At 42.4% G+C, this 20,507-nt stretch overlaps 1 protein-coding gene and 1 pseudogene across 8 annotated transcripts in view; both read left to right on the forward strand.

The window, feature by feature from the left end:
* The window catches only part of HHAT (hedgehog acyltransferase), a 210,297-nt gene that overhangs the window by 72,763 nt on the left and 117,027 nt on the right, over positions 1–20,507 (forward strand). For all 8 annotated transcript variants that reach the window (XM_036234472.1, XM_036234478.1, XM_036234477.1 and 5 more), the window contains one exon: positions 5,218–5,368. In XM_036234472.1, the coding sequence (XP_036090365.1) occupies positions 5,218–5,368 (151 nt within the window). The remainder of the gene's footprint in view (positions 1–5,217; positions 5,369–20,507) is intronic.
* Positions 14,990–15,108, forward strand: LOC118613033 (annotated as a pseudogene).

A 20,507-nucleotide genomic window follows, 5' to 3' on the forward strand; every position in this document is an offset into this window, starting at 1 on the left:
TCTAACTCAGAATTTATCAAACTTGACTGGACATAACTTCCCAAAAAACTTATTTGACATTCAGATTTCAGGACTCTGGCCCAAACCTACTAATTTGTTAAGGAGAGATCTGGGAATCTCTGTGATGAACTGTTCTCCTTATTTTTCTTAGGAGCAGATAAATTTGAGCTCCGTTGTAACTGGCGAAGGTCACGGTAGGACATCTTCCCGGAGGGAGGCGTACTTCAGAGGCTGCCGGTCCCCAGCTATTCCAGGACTGATAAGCGAGTTCATTATTCTGCCTCCTGTCATTCTCCCTCTTCCTCTTCTAATTGTCTCTCCATTTTACCTTTTCCAGATTACACGTGCTCACAGGGAGGTGAAACTGTGCTGATATAAGTCCATTTTACTCATTGTCCCCTGCAAATGCATTCGATTGGTGGATGAGGAGGAAGTCGAGTATTGCTGCCTGAAACTCAGGGTTTATATGGGGGATCTTAATGCCTACCCTTTTAAAACTTGGTATTTTGGAAAATCAAAAGCATAAATATATAATTAACCCCCATGTGTTTATCACACAGGTTCAACAATTATCGGCTTGTAGCCAATTGTCTTTTATCTGGATTTTCTCCCATATTGTTTTGAATAATATCTCAGATATCTTATCATTATCCTTAAGTATTTTAGACCAGTTAAAGTGATTCACAGCAAAACTGAGAGGAAGGTACGACAGGGATAACCCATGTAACCCTGTGCCCACTTACGCACAGCCTCCCCGCTGTCAACAGCCCCCGTCAGAGAGGGTGCATTAGTTCAGCTGATGAACCAACAAACACATCCTGATCACCCAAGGTCAGTAGTTCACATCAGGGTTCACTCTCGGTGCTGTGCAGCTATGCGTTGAGACAAATACATGACAACATGTATCTACTCATTCTTCTTTTGAACTTCAGAAATTTATAAGAGACAAAATATAGCAGACTGTAACTATACCCCAACTTGACAGAGCCTAGGATTAAGGTGGTAATTTATAGTTTTTCCTTGAAAGAGCTCAAAAAGATCCCATTTCTTGAGTTCATTATTGAATGGTGCTTCACCATGGTAAATCCATGGTAAATCCAGGTCGATGAGATTATGGGGATAAAAGGGAGCGTGGGCAAGGAATTTGAGACCGAGTGAAGAGGTGGGGGGTGAAAAGATTGAAAGTTAGTTGTTCTTACATGGTAAAGACGTAATGAAGCTCTGTAGGCGTACGTTCGAGTTCTTCATGAAAATCATAACTGCTCAGTGGTTAGAGTTTGGAGAGCCATCTCCTAAGCGCCTGTAGTCAGAGAGCTTTTTAGCTCCGTGGTTAAGCACTAGCTGTTGTTGAAATAATGTCCGTGCACCTCATGTCTAACTGGTAATGAAATGCTGACAAAATCAACCATTTGCTTTTTCTTATTCTACGACATCACAATGAGGGGAGAGCGATAAGACATTTGACATCTCATGTTTATTTTGAAAACTGGGTACACAAACATGTCAGATAGCATAAGATTCTCATCGTTTTCCACTCTCTGTTTTTTTTTTTTTTTTTTTTTTTTTTTTTTTTTTTTTTTTTTTTTTTTTTTTTTTTTTTGCTCAGTGTCTGACGAGCAGTTGGTGCTCAATAGCTATGTATGAAATGAATGCAAAAATAAGTTCTTAATTCTGCTTGGCACATACAGAAGTTACAAGAAGAGAACATATTCGAACTGGGCTTTGAAGGATAAATGGGATTTTGCCAAGAGGAAAAGGAGTGACCGGGCATGAAGGCAGGAGAAGACACCAAGTGAGGATTAATGGGGCTAATGAAACGGACCTGTGAGTCCGTGACGGCTGATCCCCACCTGGTTTGATATGTGGTCTGTTTCTCATAGTATATCACTAGCGATTCAGCAGTCAGGCACTTAGTACATGCTCGTTGAACAAATGAATGCCATTTGTGAGTTTTTGGGGGAGGAAGGGTTAGGTTAGATAAAATTAATCATGACTCTTGCTAATGAGAGAATCTTTTAGATACAAACACAGGAATTTTTTTTTTAAGTACTGAAAAATAGCTAAATTTTGTATTTTTGGATATAACGAGAGCTAATTCAATACAGGTATGTGTAATAACTTTCAATCAGAGTAGAGTCATTTATATCCTTAGGTTGCCTTCTATCATATTGTATGCCTGTCGGAAGATGGCAACAAAATCTGTAGGGTCAACCCTGAAACCTGAGACCACATTTTACAAGGGAAAGACTAGTTTTTAGGTCAAGGGGAAAGAATAACAAGCCATGCAACTTTCGTAGTGATGATGATCAAGAGCAAGACAGCAAAATCATTAAATTCTGGTACAAACACAATTTTCCTAAAAACTAAACAATACAGATGTCATAATTATAACACTTTAAAAACCATTATGCATTTTTTTCTATCAGCTTGTGAACCAGTTATTAAAATATCAAGAAAAAAATAAATTTAAACCCTTTGTGTCTTGATCCATAAAAAAAATTCAATAACAGTTAAATAGAGCACTTGTTGCATATTGAAAAATATGTGACTTATGATTCCATCCATATTGGTGTAAAAGTCTCCAGGTACCTTATTTTTAATTAGATCTAGACATAGAGTTATATTAAGTACCTATAAAAAAACCAATCCTTTCTTTAGCCCAGTTCTACGTGAAGGTACTAACAAATGTATAAATGGTGGCACATAAAACGTAGACTCAGCTGTGGATTTTAATTCCTATGCCTCAGATAGGACAACTGTACAAATTAAAGGCAGCGTTTGCGACGGGAAGCAGCTTCTGCCCGGTCACACGTTCCGTTAACAGGAAAAGGAATTCTCTGAGGCCGCGTGGCCGAGAGCTCGGATGGGCCCCGTGCCCACGCTTCCACGGGCCTCCTGACGCCTTCCGTCCTCCAGGCTGATCGTTCGTTTTTAGTTCCGGAAGCATCGTGCCCTTCAGTCATTCTTACTCATGTCCTGTCATTTCTAGCTCTGAGGTTTTTTTGACGAGAGCCCGATGGTGGTTCTTTCTGGAGGACTTTCGAAGCCACCTCATTGGCATCTCAGCCAGCGGAACTGATTCGTCTTTGTTCAGGGTAGTCACGCGCCCCCAAATGCTTTTAAGAGGGTACTGCTAGTGCATAAATCCTACTTCTTGATGAATGTATGTACGTATATGCACATAACACGCATATGTACATACATGTATATTTACACGCATATGTCAGCTTTTTTTCTTCTTGACTCTTATCATCCCAGAATGCCGTGATTTTATACCCTGCTCTTCTAGCAGATGTGCTTGCAGTCTGGTTTCCAAAAGTCCGAAGACCCTGTCTGACCATTCCCGAATGGGAATGAGGGATTCCTAGGGTTTTCTCCTTGTAGGACATGTGGCTTTCAAATTGGAACAACTCTATGCCATTGCCCAACCTGAATGTTCAGAAAATGGCTTATGTGTTTCTTCTGCCACGGTTACCATTTATAGCCACATACTCCATAGTAGTGACATTCTTTCGAAGATCCTCGAATAACATCAAGAGGGCCAGACAGTAATATTTTCTGCTCGTATTTCCTTAAGGCTTAGTTATTTCCTTCTGAATAACCCATGGGTGACCTGGTCAGCGGCACTAAGCTGCCTTACAATACTTCCTGCACCCTGCAGAAGGCGGTTTTGCGGTCGGACTGCATGTGGCCCCTAGTTGTCTTCTCTGGGGCTTCCTCACATGCTTTGCCCTTGGCCTTCTCCTTGTGGACACTGCTCTGGCAGACTTGTCTCACCTGCTTACCCAGCTGCTGAGGCCAGTAAAGACGGGGCCAGCAGCTCGCCCAGGTCTGAGGTCTTATGTCAGCCTGGAGCCTAAAGCCCTCCTCCTTCCCCCAGGGCAAAGAGGTTGAAGTGATGACTGGCCAGGAAGCCCAGGAGAGGCCGTAGTTGTTAGAGCACACCGAACCCCAGCTGGAGGTGTGGATCACTCTCAGTGGGGACAGGCGGACCTGTAGGGGCCACAGTGTGCATCTCAGGCCTCACATCTCATCCAGCACCTGCACCCTGTGTTCCTCTCACTCCAGAAAGGTGCCTCTGAGGCTGAGAGGCCACTGGCTACTACAGGTTGGGGCCCTTGTGGGTTTTTTTTTGGTATGACAACTTTATTGTGATATAGTTCATGTGCCATATAATTCACCCATTTAAAGTGTACAGTTCAGTGGCTTTTAGTGTATTCAGATGTGTGTAACTCTTCCCATTGCCAATTTTAGGCCATTTTATCACCTCAGAAAGAATCCCCACCCTGTAGCTACCACCCTCCCATAATCCCCTCCTGCCCTGCGCCCAGGGCCCAGCCACCACTAATTAATTTTCTGTCTCCATTTCTGTCTGTTTTTCTATTCTGGACATTCATATGAATGAAACCATATAATAGATGGTCTTTTGTGTCTGGCTTATTTCACTTAACATGATGTTTTCAAGATTCATCCATGTCGTAGCACATGTCAGTTTTTCATTCCTTTCTATGGCTGGGTGATAGTTGGTTGTTGAGTAGACCACAGTTTGTTTATCTGCCTTTCTGTCGATGGACAGGTGTGTTGTTTCCCGCTTTTGGCTGTTACGAATAATGCTTCTGTGGACATTCGGGTATAAGTTTCTGTACGGACGTTTGTTTTCATTTCTCTTGGGTATATACCAAAGAGCGGAATTGCTGGGTCATGTGGTAACTCTATGTGTAATTGTCTGAAGAACTGCCAAACCATTTTCCAGAGCAGCTGCACCATTTTACGTTCCCGCCAACAGTATATGATGGTTCCAGCATTTCCACGTCTTTGCCAACCTTTGTTGATTTGGCTTTTTGATTCTAGCCATCCTAGTGGGTGTGAACTCATGCAAGGTTTTGAAAGGATTTAGGAAGGATTTTCCCTTTCTAACAGTTTTGCAGTGCAACATAGATGTTTTTAAGGGTGCCTTTTCCTAGTATCCATTAAAACATGCCTGCTAAGAAGCCCTGTTGCCTGTCACAATAATAAAGGAGATTTCATATTTGTTAACCCCAAAATTTCATTGCTCAAAACCAATGTGGGAGACTTTTAAACTATGAGAGTTGATGGGAAGAAGGAGAGTGGGTGGAGAAGGGGGAGCAGGCGGCGTATCTCCTGGAATGTTGGATCTTTCCCAGGCGATGGCTCTACTTCCTGTTGCTGAATCTGACGGGTCCCTGTGTCTTTCAGGAGGACTGGCACTGGCCCAAGTGCTCTTTTTCTACGTGAAGTACCTGGTGCTTTTCGGCGTCCCAGCTCTGCTCATGCGCCTGGATGGACTCACGCCTCCCCCGCTTCCTCGCTGTGTGAGCACCATGTTCAGTTTCACAGGGATGTGGAGGTCAGTGGCTTGGTTTGTTACAGCCCTTCAGGGGTGTCCAGTGGGAGGAGCCATGGTTTGGTCAGCTTCAAAGGGCTTGGGCCTCTGTCCCTCACTCAGGCTGTAATAGACACTTCAGGTTTTTTTATCTGTCTAACAGGATAATTCATACTTTCTGACCTCTTGAAAATGTGAGGTAAGAAAGGTTCTCACCAAGACATTTTGCGGATGCATAAAGAGTTATGTCTAATGTGCTTTCTTACTAACTTGGGGCATGCTACTATCTATGGATTATTTTATTGCTGTCTTTTTCTTGACATCTCTATTTGTGGGACTGTTGATTAAGAAAATAGACTTAGGATAATAGCATAGGCCAGTGTCGGCACATAGTAGCTCTCAGATCTGGAGCAATTTACTAAACCTTTCTAAGTTTTCATTTTTTAATTTCCTAGATGATGATGATGATGATGATGATGATGATGATATGATGTTGATGATGATGATGATGATGATGATGATAAATAATACCTCTCTCCAAGAGTTGTGGAGATTAAATAAGCTAATGCATTTAAAGCATCTGGCACGTAGTAGATGTTAATGTTAACAAATGTTAGCTTTTACCCTTACGTTAGTCCTATACTTGGCGCACATGGGTAGACAGATGCTCATCCTAAGTTTTCTTACCCTTCCTGACTTTGCCCTGTGTTGGCCTGGAGTCTTTGTTCCAGAAGATGCCCCGCTGCTGTTTCCAGTCGCCCTGCAGGTGGGCTCGGGCTCACTTGCTGCTGCTTTCTCATCTCTTCCAGTACGTAACAAGTGGCAGGCTTGCTTTTGCACTTTCAAACTTAGCATAAGAACCTTGGGATGGGGCCTCGCACATCCATGGGAGTCGGTGCCTGCTTAAATTTTGTTCTTTAGGCGCCTCCATTTGCCTCACCCTAGTGTTGGCCTTGCTTAACAGCTGCCGTTTTGGCTCATTTATGTGGCTCGTTCAGGCTTCTATTTCATCCCTGCAGCAGAAGAGTAAAGTGTAGGCAGGGGAAGAGGTTAATGACCGTTGCCATGTCTAATATTGTTATTAAAAAGGGGGCGGACATCGCACAACGTCCTGGTGTCCCATAGTAGCTTATCGTAGATGCTGACTTTATCTATGTCTCTGTAAATGTTAAATTTTTGGTCCAGTTTGCTTTTTTGGGATTAGAAATGTCATCTGGTTATTGTAAGGAATATCAAGTAATTGCTTTGATTAGCCCATAATTACTTCATCGAATGTCATTGGGTGCCCAGCCTTTAAAAAATTTTTGATTTTACTGTTAGTTTCAAGTATGCAGTCCATTGGTTAGACTTTTATATGATTTATGAAATGATCCCCTGATAGCTTTTTCTCCCCTCTGGCTCTCCACGTAGCCATCACATCAGTGCTAACTGCATTCCCTATGACATGCTCCCCTCATCCCCAGACCATCTGTCAACTACTAATTTGCATTCTTTAACTCTTCACCCCCATCTCCCAGACCCCCAAGCCCCCTCCCCTCTGGCCAGCACCAGATTGTCATCTATATTTGTGAGTTTGCTCTTTTAGTTTGTTCTTTTTGTTCCTTAGATTCCATACATAAGTTAAATCATATAATATTTGTCTTTCTCTATCTGACTTATTTCACTCAGCATAATAACTACTAGTTCCATCCATGTTATTGTGAATGGTAGGATTTCAGTTTTTTAATGGCTGAATAATATTCCATTGTATATATGAACCACAACTTCTTTATTCAGTTGTCCGTTGATGGGCATTTAGGTTGCTTCCATATCTTGGCTATTGTAAATTATGCTGCTGTGAACATAGGGGTACATATATCTTTATGAACCAGTGTTTTGGTTTTCTTTGGATAAATACCCAGAAGTGCAATTGTTGAGTCAAAGGTATATCCATTTTTAATTTTTTTGAGGAACCTCCACACTGTTTTCCATAGTGACTGTACCAATTTGCAATCCCACCAACAGCATTTGAGGGCTTCCTTTTCTCCACATCCTCGCCACAGGTTGCCAAATTTTAATGGCAAGGTTAGCAAAGGCGCTCTCTCTAGCTAGGGGGCCAGGCAGTGTGGTTGGAAGGCTCTGTTAACTTTTGACCTACTCATAAAAGTAGTTTACTGAATAAATGGGTCAGGACTCAGCATGATTTGGGGGATGTGTCTCAAGTGCCTGGTGTGTTCCTAGCATGATCCCTCTGCCTCCTTGCTGTGAATGCTTGCACTAATGCATTTCTCCGGTAGCACATTCTCCTAAAAGGGCTTCTCCAGTGTCAGTTGGCATAATAAAAAACCGTGACTTCCGGGCAGGCATGCTGGCTCCAGGCTCCTGGCTCAGTGTCCATAAATAACAGCCCATTGATTATCATAAGAGGCAGTTTAGACAGTTAACTGTATTTCACACTGAGATCGGTTGTCTTCTCGTCCTTTATTATTTTAATTAATTAACTAATTATTATTTTTTTTTTGGTTCAAGACCCTCAGTTGTATACAAACCACAGAGGTGGAGAGAATGTGTCTGCCAAGCCCTTTGTCATTCTTCATTAGAACTAGACTCAAATAGACCCCAGGTTGCTGACGTATCCTTTCCTCCTCTTAGTTACCACATGGGCAAGAGAGTAATAATGAAAAGTTACTCTGAGGAGGAGGAGGCTCTAGGGTGGCCCCTGGGAGGGATATGGTTCTAAAGGGAGATGCTCAGAAGGGGGCAGGTGACGAAATAACATGCATGGTCTTTCCGGGGAGCGACCGGACTTTGATCCTGGCTTCCTCTACCGTGCATGGGTGCCAGTTTACCCCTGACATCCGTTTTGGTTTTTGGTAGGTTTTCTCTTTTGCCAATTATGCTTGGAAATTCCAAATTTCTGGGTCTTCATTTTTTTGTACACAGTGACCATTCCACATCAAGTAGTTGAATTTAGCAAGGAATTTTAACTCTCTCTAAGCTGTAGTGCATAATTAAAGGCTCAGCAGAAGTCTTTTTTTAATTGATAAAAGGATAAAACTTGTAGTTTATCTTTTGGGCTGTTTGCAGGTGCTCCTCCATGCTTAAGAGGATATGTCCTGTGCCCATGTCCAGGGTCCAGTAGCACAGTCCCACGCTGGCCCTGGTCCCCATTCTCTAACTGTCCTCTGTACGAATGCATGGCAGGAGAAAATAAAAGTTTCGAGTTTGTAGTTTTCATTTACATCTAACTTTACATTAATATTTCTGGGACATCTATTGAGGCCTTGCCGCAGACAGGGAATTGCTCCCTCTTCCTGGATACAGGTCTGAGCAGAATTGTGTCAGAAGCAAATGCAAAAGCTGGAACTGCAGACCTTTCTGCTGGGCTGTGGCAGCCACCTCCAAGGTGACCCACAAAAGGCAGGGTCGGGGGGGAAGTGGAGGGAAGAGATTTGCAAACAATCTCCAGAGATGGTTTGATGGTTACCTGAACTTCTCAAAAATCCACATCGAATGAGGAGGTTTAGAACTGATGGTGAGAGACGAGTTTTTAGCCTCCTATTTTAAAGGAGTCTTACACACCTGGACCCCGTGCTGACTGACTGCACTGTCTTTCAGTCTTCTTAGCAGTGAGAGAAGACTTGAGGCTGGCAGTCCACCTCATCAGAAGAATCTGAGCTCTACATCATAGAGCAGATGAAATTGGCCATCAGCAGAGAGATAATGTTCCCTGACGTGACAGTCGAAATTGATCATGCAAAATTGCTATTCACCCAGGTGACCCAAACCTGAAAGTGAGAATCTCTATGGGTTCGTTTATTTTACTTTTTCCTTCCAGCTCTTCTCTTTCATATACTTTCTGGTCAAATATTTGCAGGCATAACAAAACCCTTAGGAGTATGTGTTTTCCCACTTGCGTGATTTTTCTGCAACTGTTGGACCCGAGAAATTGAGAATTTTCTGCTTAATTTTTAGGTTTCATGTTTTAATTTTGGAAGGCTGAGATCTGTAATGACCATCCTTTGCCAGGAATCATTAAAGATGACATTGCATGTCCAAGGTTTCAAATTAGAAATCTGATCATGTTCCCCTGAATTTGATCTCAAGCTATGGAAGCAGAGTGTGCAAAGTGATAGAATTTCCCCTGGCGGCTGGTGAGTTATGGGTCAATTTCAATTATCTCAGGAATCTCGCTCGGCTTGCCCTCTGCATTTCTTGAATTATGATGCTCTCAGGTCTTCACAGGCACACTCATGCATCACTGCTTATCCCAGAGGGCTCTGGGCACCGTTGGTGGCTGCTAGACCTTAATATACAGGGACATGTTTGGGCTGGGGATGGGGGGCGCCTGAGCCCCTTCTTTCAGTGGGGCCATTGATTGCATAGCTGTCAGGCCAATAGAATAATTTAGGTCTCCAGGTGGAGAGTTGGTCCAGGCCTGTGGTAGATGATGAAAACCAGCTATACAACCGCTGGCCTTGCCTGAGTCCTCCCTTTGTATCCTGTTTAATCTCAAGTTGCAGGGCAGGATGGCAAGCATGGAGCTGGCGAAGTATACATCCTGTCCGCCAGCATTGCTGGGTGGAAAGCGGGGGCAACTTGAACATAAAGGAGAAAAGATGGACTAGTGCTGAAGGTGAGAGTTCAGCCTAGTCACTAAGAGCGTGCTGTTTACTAGCTGCGTAACTTGGGCAAATAATTAAAAATTCTCTTGGCCAACCTTATTATCTCTAAAATGAAGATAGCAATAGTACTTGCCTCATAGTGGTGACATGAGGGTTGCATGAACCTGGCGTATAGTAGGTCCTCGGAAAGTGATAGCTTCTTTTTTTTTTCTTCACTTGAATATCTAACGAAGCCAGAGATGACTGAGAGGTCAGCCTGAGTGAGGGTGGGCCAGGCTGGGGAAGCACTGGGCCCTGATGAGACTGGCTGAGTCCAGTTCTGAGCCGGAGATGTGACGATTCAGAGACAGAGACTGTGGTGGAAAAGTCACAGCCTCTGCTCTCAGAGGAGGGAGCTGGATCAGATTGCTTTTGCCTCAGTTTCTTCGTCTGTTGAATAAGAGACAGACTTTGTCATGAGAGGATGTCTGTGTTCCTTTCCAGTTCTATTGTCGTATTAGGCCCAGCCACGTTGGGTGGGGACCACTAGTATCCCAGTGCTAAAGTGCTTCCAACCCCCTACTCATGAAATTGGGCAATTTATTTAACTACCTTAAAATAGGGCTCATCATAGCACTTGTCTCACAGGGTTGCTGTGAGTGTTCATGGATGGGGTCATCAACTAAAGCACGCACACTGTAGACACCAAAACGTTAGTTAAAAGTCATAATTACATATATGAAAGTAAACTTTGTACAGTTTGTTTTTTAATTCCCCGGAAAAGAAAGGCCCGGTAGGGTGTGTGGTTGAGGAGGCGGAAGGTGGTACAGGCGGTGATAATATGTGAAAGGCATGAGACTTCCAAAGGGAGCATGGAGGTCGCCGTACACCGTACCAGTGCGACCTCTCCCTCAGCCCTATGAAGTTCTTTTGGCAGTTTCTACCTACAGGACACTTGTATTACCTCACATTTTTGGGATCCTCTCTTAGTCATTTCTTTTCTCTTATTATCCCATCTCTACAGACTCAGAAAACACATTTTTCTTCTTCTAACATTCATATTTCAGAATCCCCTTACCTTTTCCTTGACTTGCGTCAATCAAAATGGAGAGAGATTTTATGAACCATCCTTTTGTTTAGCTTCCTGGATTTATTTTTACTTCAAAGACAGTTTCTCTCCCCTCTTCTCCATTTCTCTCTGTGTCGGAGATGTTTTCAGTTCACATATTACTGAGCGACCTCTCAGACTGAAGGCTTTTAGGGTGAGCAGCTGTCTGATGCAAGGCATCTTCAACTGGAGGGCTTTCGCGTTAGTTCCCGGTCGCCGGAACCTGGATCTGGAGCCTGACTGCCTGGGTTTGAGTCCTGGCTCCACTCCCTCATGAGCTCTCTGTGCCTTAGTTTCCTCCTCTGGAAAATGGAGATATTATAATACCCACCTCTTGGAAGAAACACCTGGACTTTTCATGGCAACAGTCACACAGTAATCGTTTCTTTCCTTGCTCACACCGCACCGGACCGACTGTAAGTTCTCTGAGGGCGCTGATCTCATCTTGTTCTTAATTGACACTGCGTCACCAGCATCCTCCTTGGTGCCCAGCAGTTAGTGGGCACTCGGGACATCTATGGTGAATCAACGACTGGTCAGTCTTCTCTGAAATTTTGCTTACCAGGTCTTAAGAGCAAAATTTTCAAATATTATTTTGACCCGGCAGCTGAGCGGTCTCTCTCTAGCTTTCATGGACGTATCATTGCTGTGGGTGTACCAGGCACAGGTGTGACCACTCGCGACACTCCACCTTCTGTATCTCCCTAGTTTTCTCATTAGTGTTACTATGTGATGTGCCAAAATATTGTGTCTGCTAGCAATTTTCTCGAGAATGAATCTGCCTTGGAAGGAATGAAGAATGTACGCCTTTCTTAATTACTATCATTATTTTATCAGACATTGTACCACGTCTTTGCTATCAGATGAGGAGAAAGGTTGTGGACTTAAAAAAAAAGAAAAGAGATTCAGTTCAGACTTTGATGTGACAGAGGAGTTTGACAGCTGTTTGTCTATAGGGATGGGGTTTTTCTGAGGGGGGAGCTGAGAGAAGCCATCCTGCTCTGTTACAGTGGACAGTGGGGAGCTGGGTGCGTGCTGGGAGGGAAGCCCTTTTAGGCCCTGTCCTCACAACGTGAAAGCAAAGCTTTTTTCTCAGTCCGCTAACAAAATTCTCTGTCCAGCTGCTTACCTGAAGAACAAGATGAATGCTGTTTCTTCCACTGAGTATTGTAAGCTATACTCAACCGACAAGGCAAAAGTTAAGACTAATTCTTTGCTTGCCATGCTTGGAAATAATGTTTTACTCTTAAGCATGACATACAAACCCTGGCTCCAAGCTACCATTTCAAATGCTTCTCACTCACTGTGCATTAACGGTGGTACAGACTAGTCCTTGTTCCTCAGTTCAGCTCATCTGGCTCTATGCAAACCTGAATGACCTTGGTGCTACTTCTTGTCTTCAGGGCTCGCTGAGTACTGCTCCTCTACCAGGCAGAGTACCACTGACTCTTCAAGTCAGTCCTGGCTTCAGTGACACCTTTTCTGTCTGGCCTGTGCTCAACTCCCTAGGTAGAAGGGCCACTTGTTCCTCTTTACGTCATGGTACTTTGTATGTTTGTGTATTTTAATACTAATATGTGTTAATGCAGTCATTGTGTCTAACTCACTGGGCTTTTGGAGGCCAGGGACCACCATACCTTACTTATTTTGTGTTTGGTGTGTTGCTTTAATGTAGCAAATGTCTGTTTTTAGCAAGAACCTTGCTGTCCAGAGTGTGGTTTGAGGAAGAGCAGCATCAGCCTGTCCTGAGAGCTTATTAGGAATGCAGGAATTTGGGTCTCACCCCAGACCTACTGAATCAGAATCTGCTTTTTAAACAAGATCTCCTGCGCATTAAAATTTGAGAGGCTCTGGCCTGGGCTAGATGACTCCTCAGGACTCCTTGACATCCGGAGAGCTGGCCCACCAGGCTTCCGGAAAGCTGAGCAGGTGGCGGAGGGTTAGTGAAAAGTCTGTTTGCTTTTTCAGGGCAAATAGATACAAATAGTCATTACGTTTCTTGGAAATGTTGCCAGCCACAGTTTATAGAAGATTTGCTAAGAAGTTAATGAAAATATATATCGTGGGTATCCAACAGGTGCCAATGGGCTTGCGATTAGTGAGTGAGTTGGTGGCGAGGTTGCTGACTGTATTACTATAGCCGAGGTTCTTCAGCTGGGAGTGGGGAGCAGAGCCGTTATCGGGGGGTTCATGAAAATGGATTCACCAGGGCTTGGCGGTGGCAGTAGCCCAAATCCCTTTATGTAAATTTGCATGTAATAGTTGGCAACCGAATCAGTTGGTAGCAGTAATTATCATAGCAATGTATTTCCCAGACTGCTTATATTTTTGCAGTCGGGATCAGGTAGCCTTCTTAAAGTCTGTGGTTTTACTGTAAAATTGAGGACTGCAATCCTAAGTTCCCTAGGATTTCTCAAGCTAGTTTCTACAGCAGGGCAAGACGTAGTGTATTTGAGACAGGACGTATTTCCTCCAAATGCTATGTGCTCATTCAGTTCCATGGGATTGATCCATAGAGAAATCCAGAGGACTGGTTTTAGACAATATGTTTTCTGTGTTTCATTTCCTATTTGACAACAGTTATAATTTCTCCCAAATTACTATTAAGATCATCTGCCAAAATTTCGCCTTTGACTGAAAATCATTAGTAACTAAAATGTGGTCTGTGTGCTTTTCTTTCTCAAGGTCACTGGCCACTTGAATCCTTTCAGTAAAGCGAAGAAACTGTGCCAGCACCTCTTGTGGGTTTGAGTGGAGACCTCTACTTGAGTTACCTGTAGAATCTGGCCGTGATCCTTGGCTCTTAGGATGGCAAAATAGGAGGGTTAGGCCTGCCTCTTAGAATCCGGGAAAATCCTTAGTATCCTGCGGGTTCCCTGTCTACTGGATGAGGGGTGAAGGTACAGGGGAGGGTGTGAGGTGAAGTAGGGAGAGCGATTCTCTCCCACTCGGTAAAAGCACTTCCCTAGTGGAGCCTCGAGCTCAGGCGACTCAGTGCTGCCCCAGCACAGTGTGGGTAGGAAGGACAAGTAGGGACGGGAGCTGCCCTCGAGAAATCCACGCAGGTTATTCTCATACAAGTCTCTCATATGTGAGCTCAGTCAGCTGCTTCTTCAAATACAGGTGGAAACTTGAACTGCTCGCAGCAGGGAGTGAGTTCAAGATGTTTTCCTGGCATCAGGGCTGGTCGTCTGGAGCCCTTCCCCCCACGAGGAGAGACAGGCGTCGGTGGGAGGGTTGTCAGGGTGGGGTGGTCTCTGCCGAGCCTCCTGCCCTCATGATCTGGGTGCTCTGTGCTCTGACCACTGAGCAGGTGGCGGAGGGTTAGTGAAAAGTCTGTTTGCTTTTTCAGGGCAAGTTTTGTCACATCTTACTGAGCAGAGTGTCCCAGTTGTATGGTCTCCTCACAAGCTATTCTGCAACTTCATGTTTGAGTCTCAAATAGTCTAGATTATTTTTGTTATTGATGTTTTAATTATAGACTATTTAGACAAATTATAAGCATAATCTTAATAGATTGTACCGAAAGTCCAAATTCTTCCTGTTCAGTGAGTATTTGTTGAGTACCTACTACTATGTGCCAGCTCCCGACCTACAGAGGTGGAGCTGAAGAGGAGTCTCTGCTGTCAGGGAATTAATGCCAACAAGGGATGAACCCCAGGCCAGGCAGCACCATCCATAGCACCTGAGCATTTAAAAACACTTGTTCCGTACCTATTGTCTTATATGTAGGTTCAATAGGTTACTCAGAGAAGGCCTCATTTTTACTATCCCCATTGTATTGATGAGGAAAATAAAAGCCAGAGATGTTAAATAATTTGTCCAAAGAAGTAAGTGGTAGAGCTGGGACAACACCATGTCATCTCTCAATATATCCTAATTTACTAAATGTTAGCTTCCTTAGCATTTTAGCAATAATCAGCTTCAAATTATCATGTCTTTGAAGTGTGGATAGTCTATGGCCGTGCCACCCTGAACAAGCCCGATCCCGTCTGATCTCGGAAGCTCAGCAGGGTCAGGCCTGGTTAGCACTTGGATGGGCAACCACCTAGGAAGACCAGGTGCTGTAGGCATACAAAATAAAAAATAAGGGATGGTAAGTTGACCTGTGAGGTCAACCAAGGGTTGCCTCTCCTAAACCCTTTTTTAACCTGGATACCCTCGTGTGTGACTTGTCCTTTAGGAATATGCTTGATTAGACCACTGCTTCAGGGAATTTCTGACTCTCCACCCATCTGTTATTCATTCATTGAGCCAACACATATTTTCTGAGTGTCCGTTATATGCAGAAACTGTGCTGGGTGTGGGGGATAAAGTAGTGAACAAAACAAGCAAAAGCATGTACTCTCACGGGGTTTACTTTCTAGCTGGTGAGATAGATAATAATAAACGTAATAAATAAGTGAGCAATATGGTGTGTTAGGATGGAGTAAGTGCTGGGGGAAATAGAGCCAGGCCAGGGGGATCTGGAGTTCTGGGAGAAAGGCTGCGATATTCAGTCCATGAGATTTCTGCAAACAGCGAGTCAGTGAATACTGAGCCATTGCTTCTGGGGGAAATGCAGGATTAGATTGCTGTGAGCTTGTTAATCTTTGTCAATCAGTCAATACCCAAGCTTGTTTTAAAGAGATGCTTATTTAATATACATTGTTTATTCGTTAATATTGAACTCATGGCCAATAGCACTGTAACTCAGGCCTGAGTGAAGCATATCTAACATATAGGTTTTCTCTCTAAGGCACGTCACAGCCTTCTTATGCCTGGGAACACCAGACAGCCCTCTCGCAGTAGGCTCGGAGGGCATTTTAAACAGTGCAATCACCAGGAAAAAGCACAAAAGTACAGAAGACACGACACTAGGTTGACTGTGAAAAACACTTGTTTACAAACAGTGTGAGAGCAGAAACAAGAAGGCGGAGTGCTGCCTGCTCGACTCAGGTGGACATGTGGGCGATGAGCGGCTCGATTTTGTTGCTGCCCTGAGCTTGTCTGTGCGTGACTCTAAAAGTGCCTCAAGTGTTGATTTTGAGGTTACAAATGAATTTTAGTGAGTAGGTAAGTTCACAAATACAGACTCAGCCAACAGTGAGGGTTAATTGTAAGTGGGGTGATCAGGGTAGGCCTCTTTAAGAAGGTGACACTTGGTGAAGACTTGGAGGAGTGGACGTGAGTCATATGAGTGGGTATCTGGAGAAGTGTTCCAGAAAGAGGCCTCGCTGATGAATTCTATCAAATAGTCAAAGAAAATTTAATACCTATTCTTCTTAAAGTCTTACAGACATCTAAGAGGAGGGAATGCTGCCGAACTCATTTTATGAGGCAACGTTTCCCTGACACCAAAACCAGATAAAGACCACACACACAAACACACACACACACACACACACACACACACACACACACACATGCGCGCATCACAGGTCAATACCTCTGATGAACATAGATGCAAAAATTCTCAACAAAATATTATCATACTGAATACAGTACATTAAAAGGATCGTACACCACAATCAAGTGAGATTTATTCCAGGAATACAAGGATGGTTTGACAACCTTAAATAAATGAACATGATACACCAACCACATTAACAAAATGATGGATAAAAATCATATGATCACCTCGGTAGATGCAGAAAAAGCATTTGACAAGATACAACATCCATTTATGATAAAAACTCTCAATAATATGGGCAAGAAAGAAGGTACCACAACACATTAGAGGTCATGTAAGACAAACCAACAGCTAATATAGTCAGTAGTGAAAAAACTGGAAGCTTTTCCTCAAAGATCAGGAATAAGACAAGGATGCTCACTCTCATCATTTATTCAACATAGTATTATTGAAAGTCCTAGTCAGAACAATTAGGAAAACATAAACTAGAACATAACTCGAACAAATAATCCTAAAATATGTATGGAATCACAAAAAACCTGGAATAGCCAAAGCAATCCTGAGGGAAATAAGAACAAAGCCGGAGTTACCATACTTCCTCACTTCAAACTATACTACAATGCTATACTTATCAAAACGGTATGGTATTGCCAGAAAAACAGATACACAGACCAATGGAACAGAATTGAGAGCCCAGAAATAAACCCACACATATATAGACAACAAATTTATTACAGAGAAGCCAAGAATATACAATGGAGAAAGGAAATCTCTTCAATAAATGGCATTGGGAGAACTGGATAACTACATGCAGAAGAATGAAACTAGACCACTATTGTATATCATACACAAAATCAACTCAAAATGGATTAAGTTGTTGATTGAATGTAAGACCTGAAACCATAAAATACATAGAAGAAAATACATAAGCACTAAGCTTTTGGACATCGGTCTTAGTGATGTTTTCGTGGATTTGACTCTAATGGCAAGGGAAACAAAAGCAAATGAATGGGAATCAAACTAAAAAGCTTCTGCACAGCAAAGGAAATCACCAACAAAACAAGGCAACCAACCAAATGGGAGAAGATATTTGCAAATGATATTTTTGGTATTAGTATTCTACATATATAAATGTATATAGTGTGTGTGTATATACATATATATATATAGAATATATATATATTCTCTATATATAGTCTCTCTATATATTCTAGTCTATATGTATATATATACATATACATAAACTCATAACTTAACAACAACAACAAAACCCGATTAAAAAATGGGCAGAGGATCTGAATAGATATTTCTCCAAGGAAGACATACAGATGGTCAAAAGGCACATGAAAAGATGTTTGACATCACTAATTATTAGGGAAATGCAACTCGAAACCACAATGAGGTATAATCGCAAATCTGTAAAAATGGCTGTTATCAAAAAGACAAAAAATAAGTGTTGAGAAGATGTGGAATACTAATCAACCATAGAAAGGAGGAAATTTGCAACATGGATGGGCCTTAAGGATATTATGCTAAGTGAAATAAGTCACACGGAAAGGGATAAAAACTGTATGATTTCACTTATGTGGAATATTTTTTAAAAGTAACAAATGAACAGACTAAGAAAAACTCATAGATACAGACCATGGAGGGGACAAAGGGCAAAGGGCAACATGGGTAAAAGGGGTAAAATGTGTGGTGGTAGATGGAAACTAGACTTACGGTGACGAGAACACTGTGTTTTCAGATGTCAGACTGTAAGGTTGTACACATGAAACGTATATCCTGTTATTAATCAATGCTGCATCAGTTAAAAAAAAAAAAAAGACCTTTCCAGCACCTCCTCTGTCCCTAAGCCACTCTCACTTCACAAATGGAGCACAGCTCCTGGAACTTGACCGCTTTATTTGGAACGTCCAACAGAGAGCTGAACACAGGATCACAGTACCCAGTGCCTATCTGATGATGTATTCCAGCTTGAAATTGAACTAATTGAAGCTTTAGTTTCGATAAAGCAATTTGGTATTCTGAATTATTAGTCTTGCACAGTCAAATTATTTTAAATATAGCGTGTCAGTAATTAGACAGAAGGATACTCACTTCGCTATTTTTTTCTGAATAAAAAGTATGTATGTTTCCTTACTAAGTTGTGAGTTTCCTTTTTATGGCCACGATCACGGCCCTTGAGAACCACATCATTCACCTTGACTGGGAAGGGGAAAGTGGCTAAACAGATGCTTGCAGGAAGGTTTTTGTATCCAAAGCGGAGTGTAGAAGTAATTCACGTCACGTTGCTGCACTGCCTTAATGAGTACAGAAAATACTTTAGGTAATGCATTATTAAAGGCACACACAGCAGAGCTTCCGCGTATACAATCTGAGCGTGAACTTATTAGCATTTCAGTTTGATACCTCTTTTAGATTTAATTAGATTTCAGGCTTCAATCAATTTATTAAATGAATTTCTCACTGCTTAAGAGGTGTAATATGTTCATGACAGTAGCTTTTCATCACTTTCCTCTTAATTCCTCATGCACCAAGCAGATCTCCACTTTTATCTTGGAGTCGAAGCTAAAGGTTATCTTCTAAAGGTACTGCGCTGTATAAATGTAGCCTCTTTTGTGCCGAGAGACGCTGGGGCCATAGGGAAGGTCGTTTTTTTTGTTGTTTTTTTAATTCACATTGTCTGACTTGAATGTACCTCTTATAGATTTACTACCAGTAAATTTAACTGATACACAATAATAACACTATTGTTGGCCCTTTGTCACTGTGAAGCTTTCTACTGTTATTTTGGCATGAAGTCCACAAACCTCTGTTTCTACTGCAATGAAGAGAGCATTAAGACTATTCAAATTATGAGTAATGAATCAGACCATGTTAGTGATTCTCAGGATGAGCTGGAGAGCTAGTTCACAAAACGCTGTACCCCCATGATGTTCCACCTTTGTTTAGAAGAGTAGAGAGAACGCTTCTCTGAGCCACCGGAGGAACCTAACGCCTCGTTATTACTGCCTGCCTGCATGAGCCACAGTCAGCTGTCGGACCGCTGGGCCCTGATGGCCTCATCTGTGAGGTGGGGCTCCTGATAGCTTCTCATCCTAAGGCAGAGAGAGGTCTGCTTGATTTCTGACGGTTCCTTCTAGCTTTAGATTACGTGTGTGTATGACCGTGTGAGAGGTAAGGGGAAGGGGTGTGAAAAATTAGATCAGTTTCTGATTATGTTTATCAACCATGAACCAGATAATTAATGTCTATGATACAAAGTAGAAGAAGTGATATCTGATCTATTTTTAATTTCTAAATGAACTGGAATCTCAGATTAAAAGTTGGCAGTGGCCAGCTCAATGAAGGAAGTTTTTTTTAATATGTATAATTTATATCCAAATGTATTTCATTTTGAAGTTCAGTTGGAAAGAGGATTAAAGTAGAATAATATTAAGTGTAAATCCATTTCTATAATATAAATCTTTCTATAGTGTAGGGAGAAATCCATTTTTGCCAACAGAGCAAAAGCTGTATTTAGAATACTGTGAATTCACAATTTAGGGGGAAAATAATTAGTTAAGAAGCAAGCCCAGGGACAAAATGGCATGGTGGCTGATTTGCAGGCTCATCTTTGATCAGAGGGCTCATTTTTTTTTTTTTTTTTGCAAGGCCCAGCATGGGCGAGGTTAGGTAAGAGGTCTGTGAATTCAAAAACAAAAACAAAAAACCTGATTTTTCCATCTGCATGTCATTCATATAAGAAGCGATAAACTCTGTTACTAACACCAGGCCTGAGTTCCCCCAGAGGAGAGAACAGAAACATGCTAGACCGCCTTGGAATTATAGTTCTAGGGTCTGCTTTAATTGAGGACATTTCCACAGCCTCTCTGTGTGACGTCGAAGAGTACAGTTTCCCCTTAGTTAATAGAACTTTCCCTGTTCTGACTTTGTCTCATGTTTCCTCATGATTAGATTTGGATTATGCATTCCGCGTAGGAATACTATGTAGGAAATGTGTCCTTTTTAGGGTATCATGTCGGGGCGGGGTGCGGGGGACGACACTGTGTCCAAGTGTTCTCATTGATGATGTTA

The sequence above is a fragment of the Rousettus aegyptiacus genome, unplaced genomic scaffold (assembly GCF_014176215.1).
Source record: "Rousettus aegyptiacus isolate mRouAeg1 unplaced genomic scaffold, mRouAeg1.p scaffold_m13_p_17, whole genome shotgun sequence".
Lineage (NCBI taxonomy): Eukaryota > Metazoa > Chordata > Mammalia > Chiroptera > Pteropodidae > Rousettus > Rousettus aegyptiacus.